Raw genomic sequence first — 24791 nt, forward strand, 5'->3', positions numbered from 1 at the left:
CAAGATTATTATCTTTATAGAGTCTGTTGAGGAGAAACAGCCAAGGTCTTTATTAAGCAATAAAATGTCCCAAAGAACAAGTCAGCTATAGCAGTAGAGTTCCCAGGCCACATCTAGGTAACCAGGAGTCAAGCTTCTCCTGTGACAGGCCCATTCCCTTACAGATGGGTAAAACCACAGCAGCCAGGTCAACACACCTGTCATAAGCCCTCAATGTTGTGAAGTGAGAGTTAACATCTTGCTTGTAGTGATGGGAGAGAAAAGGGATGGGTGAGGGCCTGCATGTGGGGTGTGTACTTTGGGACGTTATATAAGTTCTATGGAGGGACTTTCCTAGTAGTCCAGTGGCTAAGACTCTGTGCTCTCAATGCAAAGGGCCTGGGTTTGATCCCTGGCCAGGGAACCAGGATCTCAGTAACTCAGGTCTCACATGCTGTGACTAAGAGTTTGCATGCCACAAATAAAGATCCAGCATGCCCCAATTAAGAACAGGTTTAGTTCAGTTCAGTCTCTCAATCGTGTCTGACTCCTTGTGACCCCATGGACTGCAGCACACCAGATTTCCCTGTCCAATACCAACTCATGGAGCCTACTCAAACTCATGTCCATTGAGTCGGTGATGTCATCCAACCATCTCATCCTCTCTCGTCCCCTTCTCCTTCTGCCTTCAATCTTTCCCAGCATCAGGGTCTTTTCAGATGAGTCAGTTCTTCACATCAGGTGGCCAGAGTATTGGAGTTTCAGCTTCAGCATCAGTTCTTCCAATGAATACTCAGGATTGATCTCCTTTAGGATGGACTGGTTAGATCTCCTTGCAGTCCAAGGGACTCTCAAAAGTCTTCTCCAACACCACAGTTCAAAAGCATCAATTCTTTGGCGCTCAGCTTTCTTTATAGTCCAACTCTCACATCCATACATGATTACTAGAAAGACCATAGCTTTGACTAGATGGAGCTTTGTTAGCAAAGTAATGTCTTTGGTTTTTAATATGCTGTCTAGATTGGTCATAACTTTTTTCCAAGGATAAATAAATATAAATAAAAGATAAATATAAAAAAAAACAGAAAGGTTCTGTGGGAAGACACTTGGATTTAAGTTAAGCAACACTGTGCAACAGATTTAAGTTTCTAAGACAAATAGAACAGTGAAAAAACTAATCTTCCTGTTCACGCCCCCTTTTGTTACTTTTTTCATTTTAAGAAATTAAGGTAAATGACCAGTTGTAAGCTAGGAAGATTCCACCAGATCGCCCCCTTTTTGTTACTTTTTTCATTTTAAGAAATTAAGGTAAATGACCAGTTGTAAGCTAGGAAGATTCCACCAGATCCAGGGCATACCTGGTGCATTGTCTTCTGTAAAATTGTACTTTAAAGTTTTGATGCGAGTTCCCATCAATGAGAAATAGATACTGATTTAAAAAAAAAAAACTAGTTGACTGTCCTGGTCTCCTTTGATTTGAGTGAGGGCCTGTCCAGGGACACCCTCCGCCCAGCTGTTTGACTAGATCATTAGAGGGTTTGACTGTGAGGCCATCTCCTCCTCCAGTTTTTCTGTCCTCCTTTATGAAAGCAAAGTACGGTACACTGTGTACTTATAGAATCTGCCCACCAAAACTGTACTATTTGGCTTTGTAAGAAATCTTGTGTGACCACTTATTCTATGTGTGGGGTTGAGGAAAACCACAGAGGAAGTTAGCAGAATTGTTTAACCTGTGAGTGATAATTTTCTCTTTTTCATTTTGACACCTTAAAAATAACTAAATGGTAGTTGAGCATGGGCATCAGTTATCTAGTGCTATGAATTCTTAAGGAATTGAAAATTGCTGGTAAGCTTTTTAAAATTGAAATGCAGTTGGTGTAAAGTATTACCAGTTTCAGGTGTTCTGTATAATGATTTAATGTTTGCATATATTAGGAAACGATCACCATAGGTAAGAACTCAGGACTTTTAGGTGTTCTTTCCAATGTCTTTATAGCATTTACTCAATAAATCGTTGCTCATTGGTTGCTAGATTGACCCAAGTTGGAAAAAAAAAATGACCGTTGACCTGTATGGCTGAATGTCAGATACTAGAGTGTAGACCATTTTCTGTTCTATGTGGAGTCAATTTCCAGCAAAATAGTTGGCTGAGTTAAATATATAATCGAAGATTGGGTCAGAATTTATCATTTAGTTATTGCTTCTTCGATGAAGAATATACAGTAAGAAGTGAAATTTGGGTTTGATGCATTATGATATCGTGTAGAAAATAGTGCTAAGCTCTAAAATTATTTAGTGCAGTCCAGAGAGGAGCTTATCTTTATAGCATTATGCATTTTGTATTTTCATCTTGGCACAACTGCTAGTTAGAAATCCAAGTGTAGTTTGGACGTCTTTCCCCAAACACACATGAAAGCTTGGGCTTATTTAATTTTGAAGTTTGGCACTGAAGTTGAGACAGCCTTACTTAATTTATTATTCTGCCACTTCATCCCTGATAGTTTCTGCGGTGCATCATGGTTACTGGCAAGAAGGGGTTTAGGTGACTAATTTGTAATGCTCTTCAGGAAAGAAGCCAGTTTTAAAATTGGCCAGTTTTAAAATTTTGTTTCATTTGTTTTTATATATAACTTCTCTTCTCACTAAGTGAAACCTTGTCATTATTATATAGATACAAGTGATAACAGGCATCACTGTGGCTTCTTTGTTTCAAAATGCCAATTCTTTTTAGATTAAATTTACATACATAGCCTTCTTTGGAGGCCTTCCATGATACCTTAGATTTTTGTTACATGGGCGCTTCCATAGTCAATTCATTCAGAGATGATTATTAGTAAACACTATTGTTGTTGTTGTCATTTAGGTGCTAAGTCATGTCCGACTCTTTTGGGACCCCATGGACTGTAGCCCACCAGGCCTCTCTGTCCATGGGATTTCCTAGGCAAGAACACTGGGGTGGGTTGCCGTTTCCTTCTGCAGGGCATCTTCCTAACCCAGGGATTGAACCTGCGTCTCCTGCACTGGCAGGTGGATTCCTTACCAGTGAGCCACCAGGGAAGCCCAGTGAACACTACGTATGCATGCTAAGTCGCTTCAGTTGTGTCCAACTCTTTGCAACCCTGTGGACCGTAGCCGGCCAAGCTCCTCTGTCAGTGGGATTCTCCAGGCAAGAATACTACAGTGGGTTGCCATGCCTTCCCCCTCCCTCCAGGGGATCTTCCCTATCCAGGTGTCAAACCCACGTCTCTTACATCTCCTGCATTGGCAGGCTGGTTCTTTACCATAGTGCCACCTGGGTTTTCTTGTTGCCTCTGACAGTAAACGCTATACTATTCGTGAAAAGCAGACAGCTTTAGGGTGACTTTTAGGTCTTTGCTCCTTCATTCTTGTTTGTGTGGTTTAAAACAAGAGTCTTTTGGATCTGAGCTTTCTGTCCTCAGTGAATTACAGTTAATTTGGACGCCCTCACTGTATAGACTAGCATCAGGAACTGGACCAAGAGGCTGGAGTTGGAGCAGTCATCTTGTTGGCAGCATCAGCCTCTCTGAAAACACCAAGTAGTAAGTATCCTTTTGTATCTTGAGTATCTGACAATAATGTGACTCTAGTGTATGAAAGACATTTCAATTTTACTCCCTGCACCATTGACCTGAAGAATTCTGGAAAACTAGAGAAGATAGAAAAGTCATCAAGAGCTAGGGCATGCGCTGTTTGATTTTCAATGTACTGTCCAGAATAGCTCCCTTTTTTGCTCATTACATGAAAAAAGATGCATAGCAAACTCCTCTTACCACACATACCTGAGAGTCCTGTAATACAAACCTCCCTTTAAGCCCTTGAAAATGAATTGCAGGAAAAGCCCTTAACAATGACTTGCAAAATTTTACCTTTACCTGTGAATTTGTGTGCCATATAGTAGTCTGGTTTAGAATATATTATTCACTGTTTCTTTAGTTGTTGCTTAGAAAAAGTAATACCACACACACACCGTCATATATTGCAATTAAATTACCTTCATAAAGTCTTTAGTGTACCTATTATGTTTGCCCCTTAGAAAATTCTCTCCTAGTTAGTCTGTATTAATGTGAGCATTCTGCATAAAAGTTTATTAAGGATGTACTGCCTTTTTAGATCCAAACCTGTTCCATCTTTTGAGTATATTACAAGTTACCCTCAGTTCACCTTGACCTAATATTTTGTAATCTCCCAGGAAGGACTGGGAAGGAGAGGTGATGGTGAATAAAATGTCCTTCAGAGTAAGAATCGAGAGCCTGAGGGGGGGGGGGGGTGTGTGTGTGTTCACGTGTGCAGGGGGCGGGGGGGGGGGCATGGAATCTGGGCCCAGCCTCCTGGCCCTTCCTCATCCTTTGAACAGGAAGTGAAGGTGTGGTCTTGAGTTCCAGCGTGTGGTGCTCACCATGCCTTGTCTCTCCTGACAGCCGGGGTAGCGCTGTTAATCCTGTTGTGTGGTGGTAACCAGATAAATACTCCTCAGCTGAGAGGGTCCCCCCACCTCCTCACCCCGCCCCTACCTGACCTGATGTGTGGGCAGAGTCCTAGTAAAATAACTTAAAAAAGAAAGGGCATGTGGCCATAGCACATCAGCCTAGCTGCATGTCCTTGAAAACAGAAGCTAGCAAATGGGATGTGAGACCAAGGATATTCTAAAAGATGTTTTAAACCTGGACTCGGCAGACCTTTTCTGTGGAGGTCAAATAGAAACTATGATAGGCTTTGCCGCCATGCAGGGTCTCTATCTTGTCTCCTCATCCTCCTTCAGTGACCCTTCCCAACCCTCAAAAGAATGAAAAAGCCCTCTAGCTCCCAGGCTGTACAGAAACAGACTCTAAGGCCAGAGTTTGCTAATGCCTGTTTTAAATTTTGGTCATGAAGAAACTGAGCCGAGATGGATGGCTGAGGTTTTTGTGTTGTTTGGGGTGATAACGTGTTTTCCGCAAGCGCAGTAGGAGGGGATGTGAGTGGGAGCTTCGGGATTCCTTTAGGCTCTGATCCTGGTGTGCCTTTGCTAGCCAGATGCCCTCAGCAGAATCCCCAGAACCTTTCCGGGGCTTGTCTAGTCAGAACTGGCAGCTTATAATAAACAAGGTACTGTTGCAGCATCCAGCAGTGCATAGGAGCGGAGGAGGACTCACTCCATCCCTCACCCTCTTGATTTCGCTGGCTGCAGTTTCAGGCTGGTCCCTGCTGGCCTGACGCACAGAGATGGAGAGTAGCAGAGCCAGTGGGATGGATTTCTGTCTGTGAAGGTGTTTTGAAGCATGCCACAAATTTCTAGGCAGGTTGAGCAGATGATTTCAGAATATTCCCTCCTGAGGTTGTGTCTCTGTGTTTCAAGGCACTCCCTCGTCCCTTCTGGTTTGGTGGTGTTCACCCTGGTTCTCATCTCAGGGGAGTCAGTGCTACTGTTCACTTGTTCAGGGCAAGTGCTACTGCCTTGGTTTCAGAGTTGGCCCCTACCGTCACCTCTGGCTCCTCCACAGCCTTGGTGTCGGTGTTTGTGACTTTAAGGGGCTCACCTTGAGGTGATAAAATGGCAGGGCGGGAGCCCTGGAACATGGCCTGCTTTCTCAGTTCATCACTGCAGCCTCCTCCAGAGCTTCCCCCTGTGTGCCTTGGTTTCCACCCTGGCAGAGCCGGGCTGTGCTGCTCACAAGAAAGACCCTCAGGAAGCTGCAAGCCCTGCCCCCTGACATAAACTGTAGGCGCTGGGTTACGGGGAGTTCACGGTTGTTTTATAGTCTACACATCAGAGTGTTAAGTGTTAGCAGAGAATTTCATATTTACTACACATGCATTTAGAACAGATGTTTACATGTGTTTTGTCCGTGAAGCTGGTTAAACTGTTGGGAAAGTATTTTAACTCAAGTTCTATTTATATACAAATCAGCAAACATAAATTAAAGGCCCCCAGACTAATCCGTCACAGGGCCTTCAGTCAAAAGATTAGTTTCCTTCCTTTTGCTGCCTCAAGATAACAGTTTGATTCTCTATTATCAATTCAGCCAGTTGCCTGTTTCCGGTTTCCTGCTCTGTGTATTTTGCATGTCACTCTTGGGAAATGATTTATTTATTTTTTCAAGCCAAGGCACATATGGGGCCTCCACCCTACTGTATTCTTTTGTTTTGAGTTAGAATTCTTTAAAAAGAAAAGAAAAAAAAAAACAAAACTCAAGAATTGGGCTTTAATGGATAAGTTGTTAAAATTAGTATAAATTAAGTCTTGTGACTTTTGGCTTGTTTGGGTCATGTTGAAATAGTGTTATAATTATACCCTTCTATGTTTTTGTAGCGTCACTCTTATTGTATGGGCATGTGGTGGCAATTGTCCCCAAACAAAGCAGAAACAAAATTCTGTGAAACTACTTTTTAGATTAGCTTTTGGACCCCTTCTTATCTGAAAGACAGTATCACAAAATTGCATTTTTATCATTTATCAGACCCCAAAGAACAGTTGCAGTTCAGTTTTCTTCATGAACAGTTGGAACCAGCCGTGGAAGCCACAAGATGTAACTTGAGAGCTTATTTGTTGGGCACTGGATGTTCAGCAAATGTTTATTGTGCATCCTCCACCCACCAGTCTCCAAGCGCATGCTAAGGCTCTAAGCGGATATGGAGTTGGGTCCTTGGCCTGGATGCAGTTACAGACAGACAAGGAGATAGGACACAGGGTACATAATAAACAGAGGAGAGAGACAGAGACTTCATCCCATAAAGTACATTCCTCTTAGAAGAACTAATCTTGGCTTGGGTCTTAAAAGAAGTACTTTCCAGGTTAGAATGGTGTAAGCAAAGGTGGAGGAAAGGAATGTGCAAAGTGAGTGTTGAGAACATGATGAGTAAGGATCTTTTGGGTTGGATTTGAGCAGGGAGATGGGTGAGTATTGGGAAGGATCCCAGAGAAAGCAGGTGTCCTGCCAGAGGCTGCTTAGGACCCTTGAATGCCAGGCTTAGGTTGGACTGTCTTGTAGATGGCTGGGGGACACTGAAGGTGCTGGGTGCAGTGGTGCCTTTGAAACACCACTGTTTGGAGGAGACAATTCTGGCACTGATGTTTAAGAAGGGTAAGGATAGGAAAAGCACGAGGCAAGGGATTTCAGTAACTGTTGGATGATGGGGCCTGAACCCATCCTAACTGTAGTGGGTTTTACCTTCCAAACACCCAAAAAATAAATTGCTGAGGTCATCCTCATGGCAGCTGTACTGCTTTGTAATATTTTTTGTTATTTTTTAACTTTCCATGTAGTTTCCCCAGCTAGGCTTTCAGTTCATCAAGGGGAAGTCTTGCGTAGAGAGTTCTGCATGAAGTATGCACTTTGTAAATACTGGAGTTTATTAATACTCTCCACTTCAGATGAGTCTTTACTCAGCTTGCTCTACAGTATTGTTGATTTAAGTAGCTACCTGTGGGATGTATTCATGGAATGATTGTCTTGTCTCCTTTTGATTTCTGCTTCCATTCTGTACCTCATTTCCTTCTCTGAACCCAAGTCTATACCTAACTTGACTGTGTGTTTATATAGAGAAAAATTACATGGTTGCCAACTCTTATTTAAGATAGGTGACTATCTTAGCACACCTGAGGAAGATCCTGATAGAAAACACTGGGTTACACCAACAGGTTCTGACTGTTTGAAAAATAGAAGAAAGATTTTCCTTCTTTCAGTCAGGTATAAATTCAGTCATTGAGAGAATAATAAATGGAGGCATTTGTCAGTCCTTGTTTCTGTGTTTCCCTTATTTTTCCATCCAGAGATGGTTTCATGCCTCCAGGCCTTTCTTCATCCCTGGCTGCCATCCGTCCCATTCCATAGCTAGAGCTGAAGCATATGGTGAATATGGTTATGTTTAGCTTTCTGTACAGAGGGTGTTGTGGAAAGATACTGTACAATCATTTCCATAACACAATGCCCTTCTGTTCGTCAAAGCTATTTCTATAACCTGTAGCTTAACTCATGCTAACACACTGTTCATTTTTCCAGTTAGAGTCAGTTCTCTAGAGTAAGTTAGTTTTAAAAAGTGTTCCAGCTTTCCAATACTGATCATAGTTATTCCCTAAAAAGAAAGTCAGTTATGTGCTTCCAGAAGGCGATGATGAAGAGGATATTCGCAGCCCTTTGGTTGAAATTAAGCAGGTATGTTTCTCTGTTCTACATATCTCATCCTCTTTCTATGAGACGTCTTCTGAAAATTTCAGATTAGGCTATAGTCCATGGGGTCACAAAGAGTTGGACATGACTGAGCAGCTAAGCGCGTACACACACACACACACACCCCCCCCCCAAAACAAAAGACAGTGAATCTAGATAGCAGAGGAAAAGATCCTAATCCTTCTTAACCTAAACAGTGGAAGAGATAGAGTGACACCTAAGGACACCCAGTACAGTCAGTGTCGCTGGTGGCTGATGACGCTGAACAGCCCACCACCCCCCAAGCCTCGGGCTTTGCTGGAGAGCACACTGGTGTCCCACGTCCCTGACCACGTTAGTCTTCTGAGTTAGTGAGCTTTGAGAAAGTGTAAATTATTGTTCAGAGGCATGATAGTGTCATCTTGTAAAATTCTATTTTCAGGAAAGAGCACCATGCTAGAAAGTCACATGTAAATCACCCCTTCCAATCAGAGGCCAATGCAAATGTTGCTACTCACTCAAGGTTGGGTTTCTTATTTGCTTCCCAGTGGTCCTCACTGACCTGGTGGTTGGCTAGTTCCTGTCTGAGCCTGTGGAGCTAAGAAGACTTAGCTGGTTGGATCTTCATGTTTGGAACTGCTTTTCAGTTCTAGGTTCTCAGGGTTCCACAGTAGAATTTGTGGTCCTGGCAAACTTATTTTTGAGAGCAGCCTTACAAGTCCTTTCTGACTGCCAACCCCTGCACCTACATACTGACTGCCTCACCAGACTCTCTCCCTCCGAGGGCTAGGGCTTCATTTTGCCCTTTCCTCATGTGGTTCCCCACTTTTCTTGTATCTGAGGGTTGCACCTCTGATATGTTTGTTGTTTAGTCACTCTTTTGTGACCCCGTGGACTGTAGCCTGCTAGACTCCTGTCCATGGGATTCTCCAGGCAAGAATACTGGAGTGGGTTGTCGTGCCGTCCTCCAGGGGATCTTCCCGACCCGGGGATTAAAGATCCCCACTTAATGCTTCTGGACTGCTGTTGCTGTGGCTGCTTCAAGTCCGAACTTGTATTGGTAGGTGTGCGGTGATATTTAGGTCTCCAAGAGGTGGTCAGGTCTTCAGGTACCATCTTGGATTTCAATCTGTGCACCACATTGTGACTGTCATGCAAAAAGGGATCAGTGAGGAGTGTTCAGACCTGAAGGCTTTTACGTGAAGGAGTGAGGAGATCTATTTTCCATAGCATCAGAGGTGGAGCAGGCTTCCTCAGCAGGCCACGGAGCCATCTAGTCTTGATGGAGACAGCACCCCAACAGTTGGAGCTGCTCAGTGATGGAGTGGACCCTTTAACAAAGTATAAACTTGGATTACGATGGTGAGATGAGGGTGATTCATAGTATTATCATTGAAACGTGTTTTTTTGAATGTTGTGGTAGAGGCATCATTGAGTAGTGATTGAGAACTGGGCTCTGGAGCCAGCCTGCCTTGGAGAGTTAATAGGTCCCACGCCATGGAATAGTTAGGGGAATAAAGCACACAGATCGGTACCAGGGATACAGTAAGTATGTGGTGAATGGTATTGTTATTTTAAAGAGAAAGAACAAGTTGTTTTCTTTCTGTACAACTATTAGCCTCCTGCTCTACTGTATACACCGGAGAAGGCACTGGCGACCCACTCCAGTCCTCTTGCCTGGAAACTCCCATGGACGGAGGAGCCTGGTGGGCTGCAGTCCATGGGGTCGCTAAGAGTCGGACACGACTGAGCGACTTCACTTTGAGTTTTCACTTTCATGCATTGGAGAAGGAAATGGCAACCCACTCCAGTGTTCTTGCCTGGAGAATCCCAGGGACGGGGGAGCCTGGTGGGCTGCCGTCTGTGGGGTCGCACAGAGTCGAACACGACTGATGTGACTTAGCAGCTACTGTGTATACACAGTTCCCCCTTTTTAAAAAAAAAAATTAAATAGCTGGTTCAGGTGCAGTAGAAGGGAGTTTTTGCTTTTGAAAAAAAGTTGACTCAGGGACTGCCCCGATGGTCCAGTGATTTAGACTTTGCCTTCCAATGCAGGGGGTGTGGGTTTGATCCCTGGCCAATAAAAAAATAAAACAGAAGCAATACTGTAACAAATTCAGTAAAGACTTAAAGAAAGAAAAGAAAGTTGACTCAGATGACTTGCGAGGCCTTGTTCTACCCTGAGATATGATTCCATGATCCTTGGTAAGTTACTTGAATGGTTGGGGTTGTTGAACAGGCTACTTTGCTGGGAAAGGGAGAGGGTGAGAGAAAAGTGTGAGAGTTAGAACGTGCCAGGCACTTTGATGTCCTCTCATTGAATGCCAGAACCACCTTTAGGTGAGTCCCTCTGCGTAAGTGTAAGGCTGGAGGTGAAGGGCAAGCGTGGCTGAAATACATTCACAGGGAGCAGCTATGGGGTACCTATTCCTTTCAGACACCACTGCTGAGTTTGGGGCAGAGATGGATGGGAATTTGCCACAATGTCAGGCTCCTCAGGGTGAATTCTTAGGCGGAGATACAGGCGTGATTTGGATTGATTAACAGCAGTATGTGGCCCTGAAAGGGCAAAGAAGGGTGCAGATGGCATGGGGGACAGAAATGCCCATGTCACACTGACCACCACTAAGCCCACTGCCTGTCCTACCCTGCCAGAAAGTGGCAGCTCTTTGTGGAATTGAATGAGCCTGAGGGCAGGGAGTTTCTTTTGCCGTCAGCCAACAAGCACACCATGCAGGTCAAAAAGCCTTTGACCTGGGCAAAGGGAATAAATGAATAGTACCCCAGCTGGGGTGTCCTAGTGTCAGCTTCAGTTGATGTAAGCCCAGAGGTCTAAACCAGGATTTCTCCTGGTTAGTTCCTTGTTGCAGGGTCTGCCCTGTGCCCTGGAGGATGTTTAACAGCATCTCTTTACTTCCACCCACTCGATTCCCAACATCACCTTATGTGCTCTCAGGAGCAGAGTGGCCCCCAGTTGAGAACCACTGGCCTAAATAAGCAGATCAAGTGGAGCTTATAAGGGCTCCCTTTTCCAGAGCTGCTCCTATTTGTAGAACTAGAAGTAGGCACTCTTTTTCTCTGGTGCTCTGGCTGCCTCCTTACTTAGCTCAGGCCCAGCAAAAGCAGTTTGAAGTGGGGAACATACCTCTGAACTGTCTTCCATTGTCTGCCTCTAGGGCTCCCAGCTCCTCCTTGGGCAGGCGTCTGGCCAGATCTGCCCCGGCCTTGCTGGATTGGGAGTACAGGGGTGATGTCATTGCCCCTTCCCGGGAAGGACAGAACAAAGGATGGAGTCCCCAAAGACAGGAGGCCTCATCCTCAGCTGGCCTGCTGGGGAGATTTTTTTCCCCCTCCCTTCCCCTCCTTCCGGCTTCAGAAATGTTTGTTGTTCACCAATTACTCCATTGTAAGAGGACATGCTAAGCCGGCCCGGCTCTGTGTCTCTCGGCTGAGCCCATTTCCTGCCCCTCATGTGTCGTAGGGCATTGGTTCTGGACCAGTCCCTGGATGGAATCTTCCATGCCTTTCCCAGTGAGTGGTGCAACCCTGAGGAACTTGAACCCTCTAGTTTTTCTAGCACGCTCATGCCACGCAGAGCTTGCTCTTGAGGCTGGAGGCAGAGGAGAGAGCGAGATGTGGGAGAGGGGGCTGGAGAGCAAGTTCTCCTTCTTTCTGTTTAGATTTGGTCTTGAACTTCTCTTTCTCCTCTTCCTTCCCCGCTTCTTCCTGGAGGTCCCGGGGACCTGAGCCGCCCTGGAGAGCCTCCCCCTCACAGAGCCTCAGCCTCGTCTCTTTCCGCTCAGCTCCCTCTGTTCCATCCCCCTGTGGCCTCATTGTTTGCATCTTCTCAAGAACGAGGGTTGGGGTTGGGCTCTGACTCCTCGGGACAGGGTGCTGTAGGGGTGGCTGACTGTCTCCGGAAGGAGATCCTCAGAGTCTCCTAGTAAAGGAACCTCTTCGTTCAGAACCTGAAAGCAGCCGGAGGTGTTTCTATAAGGTGAGATTCACCCGAAGGAGTGACAGTTGCCTGGGGGCACATGTGGTACTTGTTGATTTAGGAATAACTTTATTCAAGCAGGTTTTCATTTCCATCTTGTCCCCATGAGAGGCTGGGTGTGGTAGTGACATGGAGCCCCAGACCCTTTAATTACAGCCTATACAGCCTAGGATACCATCAAGAGCTTTATTAAAGACATTTCCAACCATGTAGCACATAAAAGATATATAATTTAGAAAGAAATTAGCTGACCCTGAACACCTCTGAGCCACAAGTCACTCTCCATCTGTGGCATGCCCCGAGGGGAAGCCTCATGTGTCTGTGTGCTCTGCTCTGGACCTGCTCTTTCAGAACAGCCAACCTAAGGCCAAAAAATGCAGCTCCCCTGTCCCTGTTGTAAAGATACCAGCCATCAGGATGATTATGTGATTAATAATGCATGGGGTCTTTTCTCTGCCACCGATCATGATGTTATTGGCGCAGCTCCTTTTTCAGTCTCCAGTCTGGCCCTCACTGCCTTTTTCCTTGTTCCGTCAGTCCTGCCCTCTTTGATCTTTTGTCTGTTTTCAGTAGGCCTTTGTTGTGGGGGAAGGCCCTCTTTTCCTCTGGTGGGCTGTTCTCTCTGGAGGTTGAGGCTAGGCAAGCTGTTGGCTGTGCAGGTGGGCAGCTATCTTGGAAGGTGCCCCGGTGGCCTCACCTGCCTGGTTGGCAGCAGTAAAGGCTCGTCTCTTGTCTCTGTCTCAGATGGTAAAGAATCGGCCTGCAGTGCAAAAGACTCGGGCTTAATCCCTGGGTCAGGAAGATCCCCTGGAGAAGGAAATGGCAACCCACTCCAGTATTCTTGCCTGGAGAATCCCGTGGACAGAGGAGCCTGGTGGGCTACAGTCCATGGGGTCGCAAAGAGTCAGACACGACTGAGTGATTCACACAGACTTGTCTCTGTCTAGCTTCCTCCCTGTGGTGGGTGGAGGCCTTAGCAGAACCTTCCAGGCAGATATTCCCAGGGCCCCCTGGCCATCCTAGGAACCCAGAACACCCAGGCCACCAAGTACACACCCCATCAGCAAGGCTGCTTTTTACTTGTCACTCGGTGGTGCAGAAATACATAAAACGCTGTTGGAGTCTCCTCCCTTTCTTGTAGTTTCTTCTTGGTGGGCTTGGGCCTCACACAGGAAAGAGGAAGTCTTGGGTCCTTTCAGGACAAATTCATGCTGTTGGCGTGGGGTGAGTATGTGATTAAAGGATAGCTTGGTAGAGGACAGTTGGAGTTTGAGTTGGTGGGCCCGGGCACACTCTGTGGCTCTCTGCTGAGCTTTGTAGAGAACAGTCAAGGAGTTTGAATCAGTGGCCTGGGCACACTCCATGGCTCTCCATTGAGGATCTGCAATGGCCTGCATTTAAAACACTCTGCAGAGCAAGGAGATGGGAAGCCTGTTTGTATGGGGTGCGAAGGGCCTGTTCTAGGCAGTTGGGTCTAGAGTTTCTGGCTTTGGCTTGGACAGACTGATTACTGAGGCTTGGAAAGCTTAATCCTGTTTCCTTGATGATTTAGATGTACAACTGCCCCACTTTAGACCGTAAACCAGCAGTGGCCTTTTCCACGAACGCTTTTTCCACAAGCTTCCATGAAAGCTTGGAAATGATGGTCGTCCACTCTATGGAAGGGGACACTGAGCCCAGGGTCTCAGAACATATTTGACAAAGTCTCCTCAGGCCCATGCCCTGCTCTCCCAGGGCTTGGCCAGCGCTCCTTGTACTCTGCCACACTGCCCACCATCTTCTCTGTTGTTCACTGAACATCCAGCTAAGCAGGCGAAAGGGTCATAGCAGATCAAGGTCACGGGTGAGTTTGTCCTGTCGGGTGATGCCTGACCCTTTGTACATGAAGAAGCAGTTGCTGGCCATCTGCTGAGCTTTTCTGCCCCATGTCCTTCTGCACAGTGTGCTTCTCCTGCACTTGCCTTTGGAGGAGTGACCGCTGTGATGCACACATTAGAAACTTCACCAGCCAAGTATATACTACCAGGCGGGACTGCCCACTGTGGCCTTCCATATCCTGCTGCCTCCTCGGCAGAGGTGGAGAAAATGAAGTGAGTGCAAGCAAAGGATGCTCTGCCGGTGGTTATGCTTAGGGGCTCAGACAGTCAAGGGTTGTCCAGTTCTTCTGTTCCCAAGTTGTTGACTTTGAGGTTCATTACAGTTGAGCTTTGCTCTTCTTCCTTTGGCTGGCATCTCATGCCCCTCACCTACCACCCCCAGGCTGTGACTGGTGGTAAAGCAAGTTCTCCTCTGCTTACAGATGAACGTGAAGCTGTGCAAAAGAAGACCTTCACCAAGTGGGTCAACTCCCACCTTGCCCGGGTGTCCTGCCGGATCACAGATCTGTACACTGACCTTCGGGATGGACGGATGCTCATCAAGCTACTGGAGGTCCTCTCTGGAGAGAGACTGGTAAGGGGGGTGGTGGGTGGTGGCTGTGAAGTATCTTGTACCATAGGTGGGGAAATGTTTTTGAAAAATCAAGTCTGGGCTTGTCTCGTGCAGATTTATGTGGTTAATGACTGATACTTGTGAGGCTCAGAGGCTTGATGAGTGTGATGAGCATGGTGGGGAAAGCTCCAGGGTAGTGTTTTGAATCTGGATGATTTTCTTGAACTGTAATGAAGTGGCCTTGTTCTGGTTATTGGCAAAGTTACTGTCTTTGGTCAGAAAGATCCTGGCTGGTGTCCCCTGTTAAACAGCATGATGCCGGAAATTTAAGGACCAGTCTTGGGCGCTGGCCTCCAGGATGAATCTGTATCCCTTGAGATCATGGAATAATTCTAAACTTGTGTCTTAGTGATTCTTTGGAAAATCTGAGGTGCCATTTTAAGGTAGCAGGAACTGAGTTCAGTAGTCTCTGGCGTTTTTTTTTGTTTCTTCCACGCACACTTTTTATTCTGGGCTGGAGGGAGAGGCTGGTGTTTTGTCTCCTTGGAAACGTGGAGCTTCTGATGAACACACCCAGCTTTTTTGGGCAGAGGAGTTGTCAGCCTATTGTGAAAATGTTCTCCCCATTCTGTTTCCCCAGAGCTATCACCACTGTCTCTGATGTGACTTTTGTTTGTGAACCTTAGACCCAAAAATCTTAATGCAGTCACTGTAACTGGCCCAACAGGTTTTGTCTGGCCTTGGTGTAGAGATGGATACCATCTTCTACCAGAGTGTAGACAGTTCCATAGGTGGCGGTGGGGCCAAGCCAAAGGCTGACGCCCAGGGATCGAGCCCACATCTGCAGTGACATCACCAGGAAAATATGATGCTGGTGGTTGGCAGGGCTGCCAGAAAGCCTTATTTTTAACTTGATCTCCACCCTGCAACTTGACAGCCGCAGTGGGTCTGTATGCAGACCAACCCACACACCTCTAACCATAGGCAGAGGTTGTCCCCTGTCCTAACGTTATCCCACAGACAGAACTGCCTCTTTAAGCCTGGGTAGTAATAGTCAGGTTTCTGTCTCCCGAGCCCTCCGTTCAGGAACAGGGTCCCCAAAAGAGAGCGAAGCACTGTCTCTTTTTCAGCACCTCTGGTCCATGTTCTTTGTTCCTGAGCATGCATGTCTTGCTGCCTCATTTTCTTTGAAGTTATGAGTCAAACTGGACAAAACAAACAGACAAAGGAGTCTCCTGCCTCCATGGCCATGATGCCTCCTTGAAGGCAGTCTGCGAGGTGGGAGTGGGGGCAGTGGGTTCACACGGGGAGGGCTGGTCATTTAGTGCATTTTGGTTTGTTTTTTGACAGTCTAGACCAGAAATATTGTGATATGCACCTTTAAATATAATTTTTGTAACCAGAGTTTCTCACCAGCACCACCCCCTTTTCCCTCTTAAATGTTCAACTGAGTGTAATTGTCTGTTGATTTGGGGTAGGGGGAATGATGTTTTGAAAGTAGCTAAAAAAATCATTAAAGGTTATGTGAAAATTAGTTTGAACATTTATTTTTGTCCCAGTATGGTCTCATGGGGAGCAAATGGTTCACCCTGGAAGACCTGTAGTTCTTTTATACCAAGAAGATTGTTGTCTGTGATAATGTCCACATAATAAATGGGGTCAAGCCCATTGCCCTTCATTCTGAACAGGGCAACAAAAATATGAGAAGAAGAAAACAGCCAACAAAGCATAATTCTTGGTTGTTTGTAGAAACCTCCCACTCCTGTCTTTATTTGCTGCCAGCAGGATATATATTTCCTTTTTTTTTTTTTTTTTTTTGCAGTGTCCTAGAGGCCTGGGAGAGCAGGGGTGGAGGAACACGAGGGGGCCGCTGTCTGCGTCCTCTCAGGCAGTCACGGGCAGAGATTGTCTTTAGCAGTGCCCTGCCATTTCATAAAACCCCGAGTGCCTTGGCTTCTTTACTATCCATTCCTCTCAGCCAATTCTGACTGTTGGTTGGGGAGTCTGATCAGTCTTCTTATTCCAAAAGTGAGGATACCATGGGGAATTCCCTGGTGGTCCAGGTGGCAGGACTCTGAGCTCTCACTAATAAGAGCGCTGGTTCCATCCCTGGTCAGGGAGCTGAGATCCTACAGACTGTACCACAGGGCAAAAAAAAAAAAAAAAAAAAAAAGAATGTTAAAAAAAACAAAAGTAAGGATACTATAGATAGGCTTCCCTAGTGGCTCAGATGGTTTAGAATGTGCTAGCATGCAGGAGACCCAGGTTTGATCCCTTGGTTGCGAAGATCCTCTGGAGAAGGGCATGGCAACCCTCTCCAGTTTTCTTGCCAAGAGAATTCCATGGATAGAGGATCCTGGTGGGCTACAGTCCATGGGATCAGGAAAGAGTCAGACATGACTGAATGACTAACACCATAGAAAGAGCGAGCTACAGCTCTTATTCATTTGTACTGGAGATTTTTGGCTCTTTTGGCCCTGTGGCTTATCTGGAGTCTTCTGGAAAAGACACAGAGCACACTCTGCTGTTGGACACAGATGCTGCCAGGGACTTACATTAGAGATGCTCCCCAAGGAAGAGAAGATTCATCTGTGAGGGGTTGCCCCAAATAATTCTTGAATCTTCAGATTCCAGAATGAGCGCTATTGCTAGAACTTCCAGGCCTAGGTAAATTAATGTCCACAGATAAATGTGTCTCATCAGATAACATTCAGTCAGCTCTGGGCTTTCTGCACCAGTGATCCGAATCCCTGGGCTACACAAACATTTGCACTCCATCTGCAGCTGTATCTCCGGCGGCATTTCAGCACAAGCACGCACCACCAACTTGGCAGTGTGTAGGAGATAGACGTTTGAGGGACTGGAGTATCTAAATTTATTTTATTAGCAGATTCTTGGAGCCAGCTCATCCTTCTTCACAGAGGAGGAAGTTTTTCTTGATTTTTACTGTACAAAGTTCAAAAAAACAGATTCACTTAATGATCCACATCATTTCACCCTAACCCCACCCTGCATTTCTACTTAATAAAATCTGGGTTAGATTTGAGCAGGTTTGGGGTTAGATGTTGGAGTTATCAAGACACTTGATTCTTAAGTACTGTAGAACGTGAGAAGGCAGGAATCTCCCCCACCCACCCCTAGTCATGACTTGGGTTGGCTCCATGTCGCTGTCTTTGCCTCAAGGTGTGTTAGCTCATGAGGCAGTGAGGAATCTCTGAGGCTGAGCCCGGACGCTGCTGCAGACTGGGATTGGGTTGATGACAAAACCATTCCTTTCCAGTGTGTTACTCTGAAATTACCATGGACTATAACTTCATAAATATCTGACTTTAAAGTTCCATAAAGAATATAGACCACCTCTTACATATATACAATGGAATATTACTCATCCCATTATAAAGGATGAAATAATGCCATTTGCAGCAACATGGATGGACCTGGAGAGTGTCATACTGAGTGAAGTAAGTCAGACAGAGAAGTATAAATATTGTATGACATCCCTTATATAAGGAATCTAAAAGAAAATGGTACAAATGAACTTACAAAATAGAAAGAGACTCACAGACTTAGAAAACTAACTTATGGTTGTCAGGGAGAAGGGACAGTTAGGGAGTTTGGGTCGGACATATACACACTACTGTATTTTAAATGGATAACCAACAAGGACCTCCTGTATAGCACATGGAACTCTGCTCAGTGTTATGTGGCAGCCTGGATAGGAGGGGTGTTTGGGGGAGAAAGGATACATGGATATGTATGGCTGAGTCCCTTCACTGTTCATCTGAAACTATCACAGCATTGTTTATCAGCTGTACCCTAATACGAAACAGAAAGATAAAATATAAAGAAGGCCCCCCAAAAGAATATAGACTGCCTTTGACTTTGGCGTCAACCGACCAGATAGAAGCGGAGAGCACAGAACCTGTGCTGGTCACTTTGTCATTAGTTGCAGGTCCCAAAGCCAGATTAGAAATGGGACATGAAGGGTTTAGGGTTGCGTGACCCACTGATATTTGGAAGGAGTGAGGCCTCTGGACTTTAGGAGTGAAGTAGAGCCCACAGGTCCTCATCCAAGTTAGAAGCTGGCCTGTGCCCCCTTCCCTCTGTGGGCCTCAGCTTGAAGACTGCTTCTGTGTGAGATGGTTTCCTGCCTTGCTCCTGCCAGACTGAGCCCTCTTCTCTGACTGAGAGGACAAGGTTTTCTGAACACCTCTACTCTCCCGCAGCTCCCACCATTACCAATAGCAGGTATCACTGATTTCTGCTGGCCTGTTATTTTCCTAATATTCTGTCTTCTTATTCTGTTAATCAGTCTCAAAGAAGACAAAGCAACAAAAACAGGATTTTTTTTTTTTTTTTTTTTTTTTAACCACCGTTACTTCCAAAACAGGCTGAACTAGGTGGAGAAGATAGACTTACCATGAGATTTGCTAAGCCTTAAATAAATCCCATGTTGAACTACCCTGAGTGCATTTTATATAAAATCTTTGTTAGGAGAGCCATGCTGGCATGTATTGTTGTAGAGATGGGATTTTATGGACTGGCCACAGAACCTGCCTGTTTTTTATATCTCTTGTGAGGGAGAATTTGCTTTTGTTCTAAACAACCAGCCAGAGAAGAATGTCCCTGTTAAATTCAGGTCTAATTGCACAAATACGAAAAATGAACTAATAGTAACAGGTAATAGTAATACCATGTGATAAAAAGCTGAAAGAATGGCCCCAAAGCACTAGAGTTCAGAAGAGGAAGTGGGCCTTCTGGATGGAGTGTCAAGAAACCCTACCCGGTGGGTGGGGTTGCAACTGGATTCAAGAGGAGAGGCTCAGGTGTGGATGGCCATAGAATAGAGGGGTCGTGTGTCAGCGTGAGGAAGAGTGAAGAGAGCACTTGGGGTGGCCGTCAAGAGGAAGCTGGTGTAGGGAGAGCATCCTGGGTAAACTGGAGTTTGCTTTCAGAAGGAGTGATGACAGTCAGTCACTTTCAGTGTTCGCTGTTACACACAGAATCTGTTTAATTCTCAGTCTAATGAAGTGGACAACTTACACTTTAGAGAAGAAGCAGTATCGCCACTGAGAAATATAACTTAGATTCCAGCCACTCTCCTGTATGTTGGGCCCCTCCTTTCTCATTGAGCCCTACTGAAGGAGAAGATTGTCTTGGGGAGTGGGTCCCCACCAGGAAGGAAATGGGCAGGAATTAATGAGATGCGGTATGTTGTTTCCCCTTTAATTTTAATTGGACAAGAATCATTTTATACTCTTCTTAAAACTGAAGAGTGTGATGTGTAGGGAGGTGTTTGGGGACCTAATGTGAAATAAGTTTGATTGTTGTATCAGACGAGATTTTGGAATTAGTGTTTCCATCCTTCTCTCTGTATTAAGTAGAGGTATGCATGTGTGTGTAGCAAGCATTGATTTTTGATTAAAAGGCAAAGACATAAGCAAGTCTCCGTCACTCTGGCACACTGACCTGTAGTGTCTTTTCCTCTATTTCTTCTTCACCTGAATGAGAGATGAGCAGGCACTTTAGAATTTGCCTTGTGTGCTAGTGAGTCGTTCCCCCTCCAGCTCACAGATTGTGTTTATAGCTGGAAGGGACTAGGGGCCCCAAAGCTAGATCCCTTGATTTCACAGATGCTGTAACAGAGTAAGCAACCAGCAAAGCCATCCAGCTGGTGTTCGGCAGTCAGCTTCTCCTAGCTCCCAGGATTGGCCTTCTGTCCCCCTACAGCCCTGGAGATCTATTGCTCCAGGTGGCTTCAAGGTGGCTTTGGACACATGAAGAAAAGTCAGAGGGAGCGGGGCTTAGCAGGATGGAAGAGTGTCCCAGCTGCCCTGGGTCCTCCCAAAATCCCCTGCCAGGAGTCCTCCTTCAGGTCATCCTCCTCTATTCATGGAGGCTAAAAATAGCTCCAGGAAACGTTTGCGTTGTCTTTCCCATCTCTGCTGCTGCTGCTAAGTCGATTCAGTCGTGTCCGACTCTGTGCGACCCCATAGATGGCAGCCCACCAGGCTCCCCCGTCCCTGGGATTCTCCAGGCAAGAACACTGGAGCGGGTTGCCATTTCCTTCCCATCTCTAGGCTCTGACAAAAACCCTGCCATTGTAATCACTCCACCGTTCTGCAAACCCAGATGCCCCACAGCGTGTAATTGGTCTAAACTCAAGGCTGAGTTCGCCATGGACCTGGAGGGGCCATCCAGCTCCCTTTTCCCTTTCTAAAGCGAATTTGCCCAGGACCACCCCACTTCTGAGGGGCGGGGCTTGAACTGGCTGCTCTACTAAGCAGTTAAAATTACCTTGTCAGTTGCTGGAGGTTGGTTACTTAGCCCTGTCATTCCCACTCCTTTGGAGCTGGAAAGATGATAGCATCTGGGCCGGCTCTGGGTCTGGAGCCGGCCCAGATGGATTGGAACTGTGGTTGATAAAGATTTGGGACCAGAAGGGACTAAGGGAGGGAAACAGGAAACGTGACCACAAAGCAGAGGAACACGGCCCTGGTGTGGAAGAGCAGGAACCCTTGTTAGGATTTAGAGGAGGGGCCATAAATACAGGCATTTCCTCAGAGGAACCCAGGCCTGCAGAGCACCCCCCTTTGTTTGAGTTGCACGCGAGTCTGGTATTGATCCTTGATTCCACATTCATGGCATCTCAAACTGCCCCATCAGAAAAGACAACAGAAGACAGAAATGTGCATGTTGCCGTGGGAACAGACCTTAGTCACACTGGGAATTTGACAATAATTAATGGAGACAAGACAGGGAAGGTTTCTCTTCCTGGCAGAAAGAGCCACTCTTGGGGTGAGGCTTCGGAAAGTGTTTATTACTGAGAGATGCACCCCTCCCCCAGATCCTTTGTGTTCAGTTGTCTCCATTGTTATCTCTTCTTTCTGTTGAGAAGGTGGAAGTTGAATAAAATAAAAATAGCTCTTCTGGAAAAAAAAAGGAAAACTGTCTGCCAGATGGGGACCCAAGCCTTGTTATTTCCTTTCACATACTAATGTGTTTGTACCGCACTTGGTTCACGGTGTAGCCTGAAGGGGGCACATTATGGAATCCCAGCTCACCACACCAGCCAGCCATGCCATCACCTCACCCCTCTAAACAGACGTGTTCTCATCTGTACAATGACAAGAATAATAATTGTTATTACTGTGTAGTGTTAGTGTGAAGATTAAATGTGATAAGATAGAAACCACCTAACAGGTTAACCCAGTTGCCCAGAAAATGGCAGCTAAGAATTGTTAGATATTGAGAGCTTTGCTGTTTTCATGACCTAATATATGTTTCTGCGTGTAGGTCTGTGCAATCATTATTAACCCTTCTAAAATTAATTACCTGTGATGATTCTCCCTAAACCTGCCCAAATACCATTTAAAGCATTAAAACACCTCAGAGACCGTCTCTGAACACATCTTAAGAGTTGCTATTCTTGAGTTTTAGTCTTAATTCCTACTCCTCCTCCTTGTGACACCAGTGTATCATCTAATCTTGCCACATCTGGTTTGTTCTTTTGGTTTAAAGGAGATTCATGTGCCACTGAAGCTGAGTGAGTTTCAATTAAGATGAAATGTGGGAAAGTGTTTGAAAAACATGGAGAGAGGTATAGTGAGGCGATGAAGCAACTTTCACTGCCTAACAGTTAACCTAGCTTGAATTACTAGCTGCACAGCATAATAGTAATATTTAAGCTATCTCTGTAAATCATGCTTTCTAACCTTGTTTCCTAATATGCTTTGAATTGCAGAGGTCTTATTATGTCTAGATACCCCAAGTGTCGAGATTTGGGTATCTTCGCATCCTTGCCCCTCCCTCCTTCCATCTCCTCTTCCCTCCAGATACCAGCTAGTCATAAGTTTTCTCTACCACCATTTCCTTTTATTCCTGTAGAGTACCATTTAGGGTGTCAGGATTAGAAGAGTAATATCATTACCACTGTTTGGGGGCACATTCCAATCTGGTATTAAATTTGTCAACTGACATGTATCAACTTCTCTGGCTCTCAGTGGGAGAGTTCTATCTAGACCCTGAACATTTCCTGTTTGTCTACAGAGAAGTGTGTTATTTCTAAACAATTTGAAATTCAGGTGGGGCGTGCTCCCCCCGCCCCCCCCCCACCCCAACAACTTTAAGAAGAATTGTTGGGAGGAAAATCCTTGAGGTGCCTCTGTTTGTAGATCCATTTTGTGGATTTGAGAACACCATAATGATTAGTTCACCATTTCATTTATGGAGCAGCTCTTTGAGATTATTACCGATATTATCCTCATGTTAGAGGTAAAAGTTGAGAAACAAGGCACAAATTTGCTAGAAAATGGGGAAACTGTAACTTAAATTGTGGATATTTTAACAATAGCAGCAGCATCTATACTGAATTGCCCAGCAGAAGCATATTCATGGATCTGGTTTGTTCGTGTTTCATGTTTTAAAAGATGTAATGGCCAGGAGCAGTAGGAAAATTAAAAATAAAACAACTTTAGAGAGAGAAAAGCAAAGTATCAACCCCTGCCCAAATCTTGGTTTGATTTTTGGAAGAATTGCAAAAAAAATAAAACCAAAGTGGGGTGAGGGGTCTCCTGAAAGTTTTCCATTTCCTCTGACTTTTGGAAATGGGTGAGGTTTGTTTTTTTATCTGAAGAAGTCGAATCATTTGCCCAACCAAAGAGGTTTCTCTGCCATCTTTATTTCAGTTCCTTCCCTTGTGTTCCACGCAGTAGTGTTTCTGATGGCTGGTGTTAACAGGAACTTGCATTGCATTTGGGTCAGGGTGAACCATCCTCAGCCCCCACCTGGCATGGCCAGTCAGCATCAGTGTGGGGTCCCTGCCACTTGACGATGGGCTTTTCCAACCTGCAGGAAAGCATTTGGACCCCTCCCATACTTTCCCCTCCCACACCCCTGCACCCATATTCATATGGAAATGAACGCGCAGTCCACTGGGATTTTGTAGGAGAGAACAGAAGCTTGAGAGGTCTCCTGCGTGTTGAGGTTGTTTTTCAAGATCAGGTCAAAAAGAACTGTAGTTAGGCCTGGAGCAGCCTGAGAAGGTCCTGACAGCCCCCAACCTATTCCCTGTCTTGCTGCTCAGATTCTGTCAGATGACAGAACTGAAACGGTGTGGTAGAGAGTTTGATGCCCTGTATTCAAGGGGACGTAGTCCATGGATGGGGCAGCGCTGCCTCACAAGCAGTGGTGGAGCTCTCTTCCCAAGGCAGCGACCCTTTGTGTTCAGGCTCCTTGGCAGGGCTTTCTCTCCGGTGCAGGCTAACTTAAGTTTGTCATGTGGGCGACCTCTGTTTTGAGAGTCTTGATCCTGGTGGCTCAGACCCTAAAGAATCTGCCTGCAATGTGGGAGACGTGGGTTCGATCCTTGGGTTCGGAGGATCCCCTGGAGGAGGGCGTGGCGACCCACTCCAGTCTTCTTGCCTGATGAATCACATGGACAGAGGAGCCTGGTGGGCTGCAGTCCATGGGGTCACAAAGTCAGACACTGGCTGAGCGATGAACACTTTCACTTGACTTGTACACAAGTTAACTTTACAAATGCTAATTCCACCCACACTGTTTCTCTCACAATGAGTTAGGATGCAACCTTTTCTGGCCAGTCAGAGGCGGACTTGGGAGACTGTCTGCCACAGTTAGCACATTTGCATCCTTGCCACTCTGCAGCTCCAGGCCCAACCTGCACTGTGTGGTCATGGGCTCGCTGGTCAGGGCACAGGCCGCGAACAGGAAGAGGCCTCAGAACAGCCCTGAAGAATGCCAGGAGCCCTCCCCCCAGAATTCACACGCTTTCTTGGAGGCAGTGAGTCCACACCCCTCGACTTTGGTCCAGTTTCAGCAGGAACCTCAGTTGTCCACCTTGACAGGAGGAGAACGGGGGGTCACTGTAGGAACCTTAGATGGAGTCCACCCCTTTTTATGGACATTTTAGATCAGACCTTTTTCTTACTTCGCCAGATTACTTGATTTTGCTGTAACATTGTCACTTGACCTAACATGAATCACGGATCCTAGCATTCCTGACATTCCAGGAATGTAAGTTGTGAGCATAAAGCATCATCCATGCTCCCAAACCAGTAGTCGGGTTAAAAGTAATAACAGTACATGTGAAGTAACAGCAAAAATGTAAGATATGTGATGAGTTCCTGAACCCTGTGGTCCAGACCATAAATGTACGGGTTTGAGGGGAAGGGGGTCCTGTGACAGTTGAAGTAGTTGGAAATGACTTCTAGCAGGAA

The 24791-nt window shown here is 45.8% G+C and overlaps 1 protein-coding gene across 4 annotated transcripts in view; it reads left to right on the plus strand.

Annotated features, from left to right (window-relative positions):
• The window catches only part of SPTBN1 (spectrin beta, non-erythrocytic 1), a 212922-nt gene that overhangs the window by 129922 nt on the left and 58209 nt on the right, over positions 1–24791 (plus strand). For all 4 annotated transcript variants that reach the window (XM_055540110.1, XM_055540109.1, XM_055540111.1 and 1 more), the window contains one exon: positions 14423–14574. In XM_055540110.1, the coding sequence (XP_055396085.1) occupies positions 14423–14574 (152 nt within the window). The remainder of the gene's footprint in view (positions 1–14422; positions 14575–24791) is intronic.

This window comes from Bubalus kerabau, chromosome 11, assembly GCF_029407905.1.
Source record: "Bubalus kerabau isolate K-KA32 ecotype Philippines breed swamp buffalo chromosome 11, PCC_UOA_SB_1v2, whole genome shotgun sequence".
NCBI classification, from domain to species: Eukaryota; Metazoa; Chordata; class Mammalia; order Artiodactyla; family Bovidae; genus Bubalus; species Bubalus kerabau.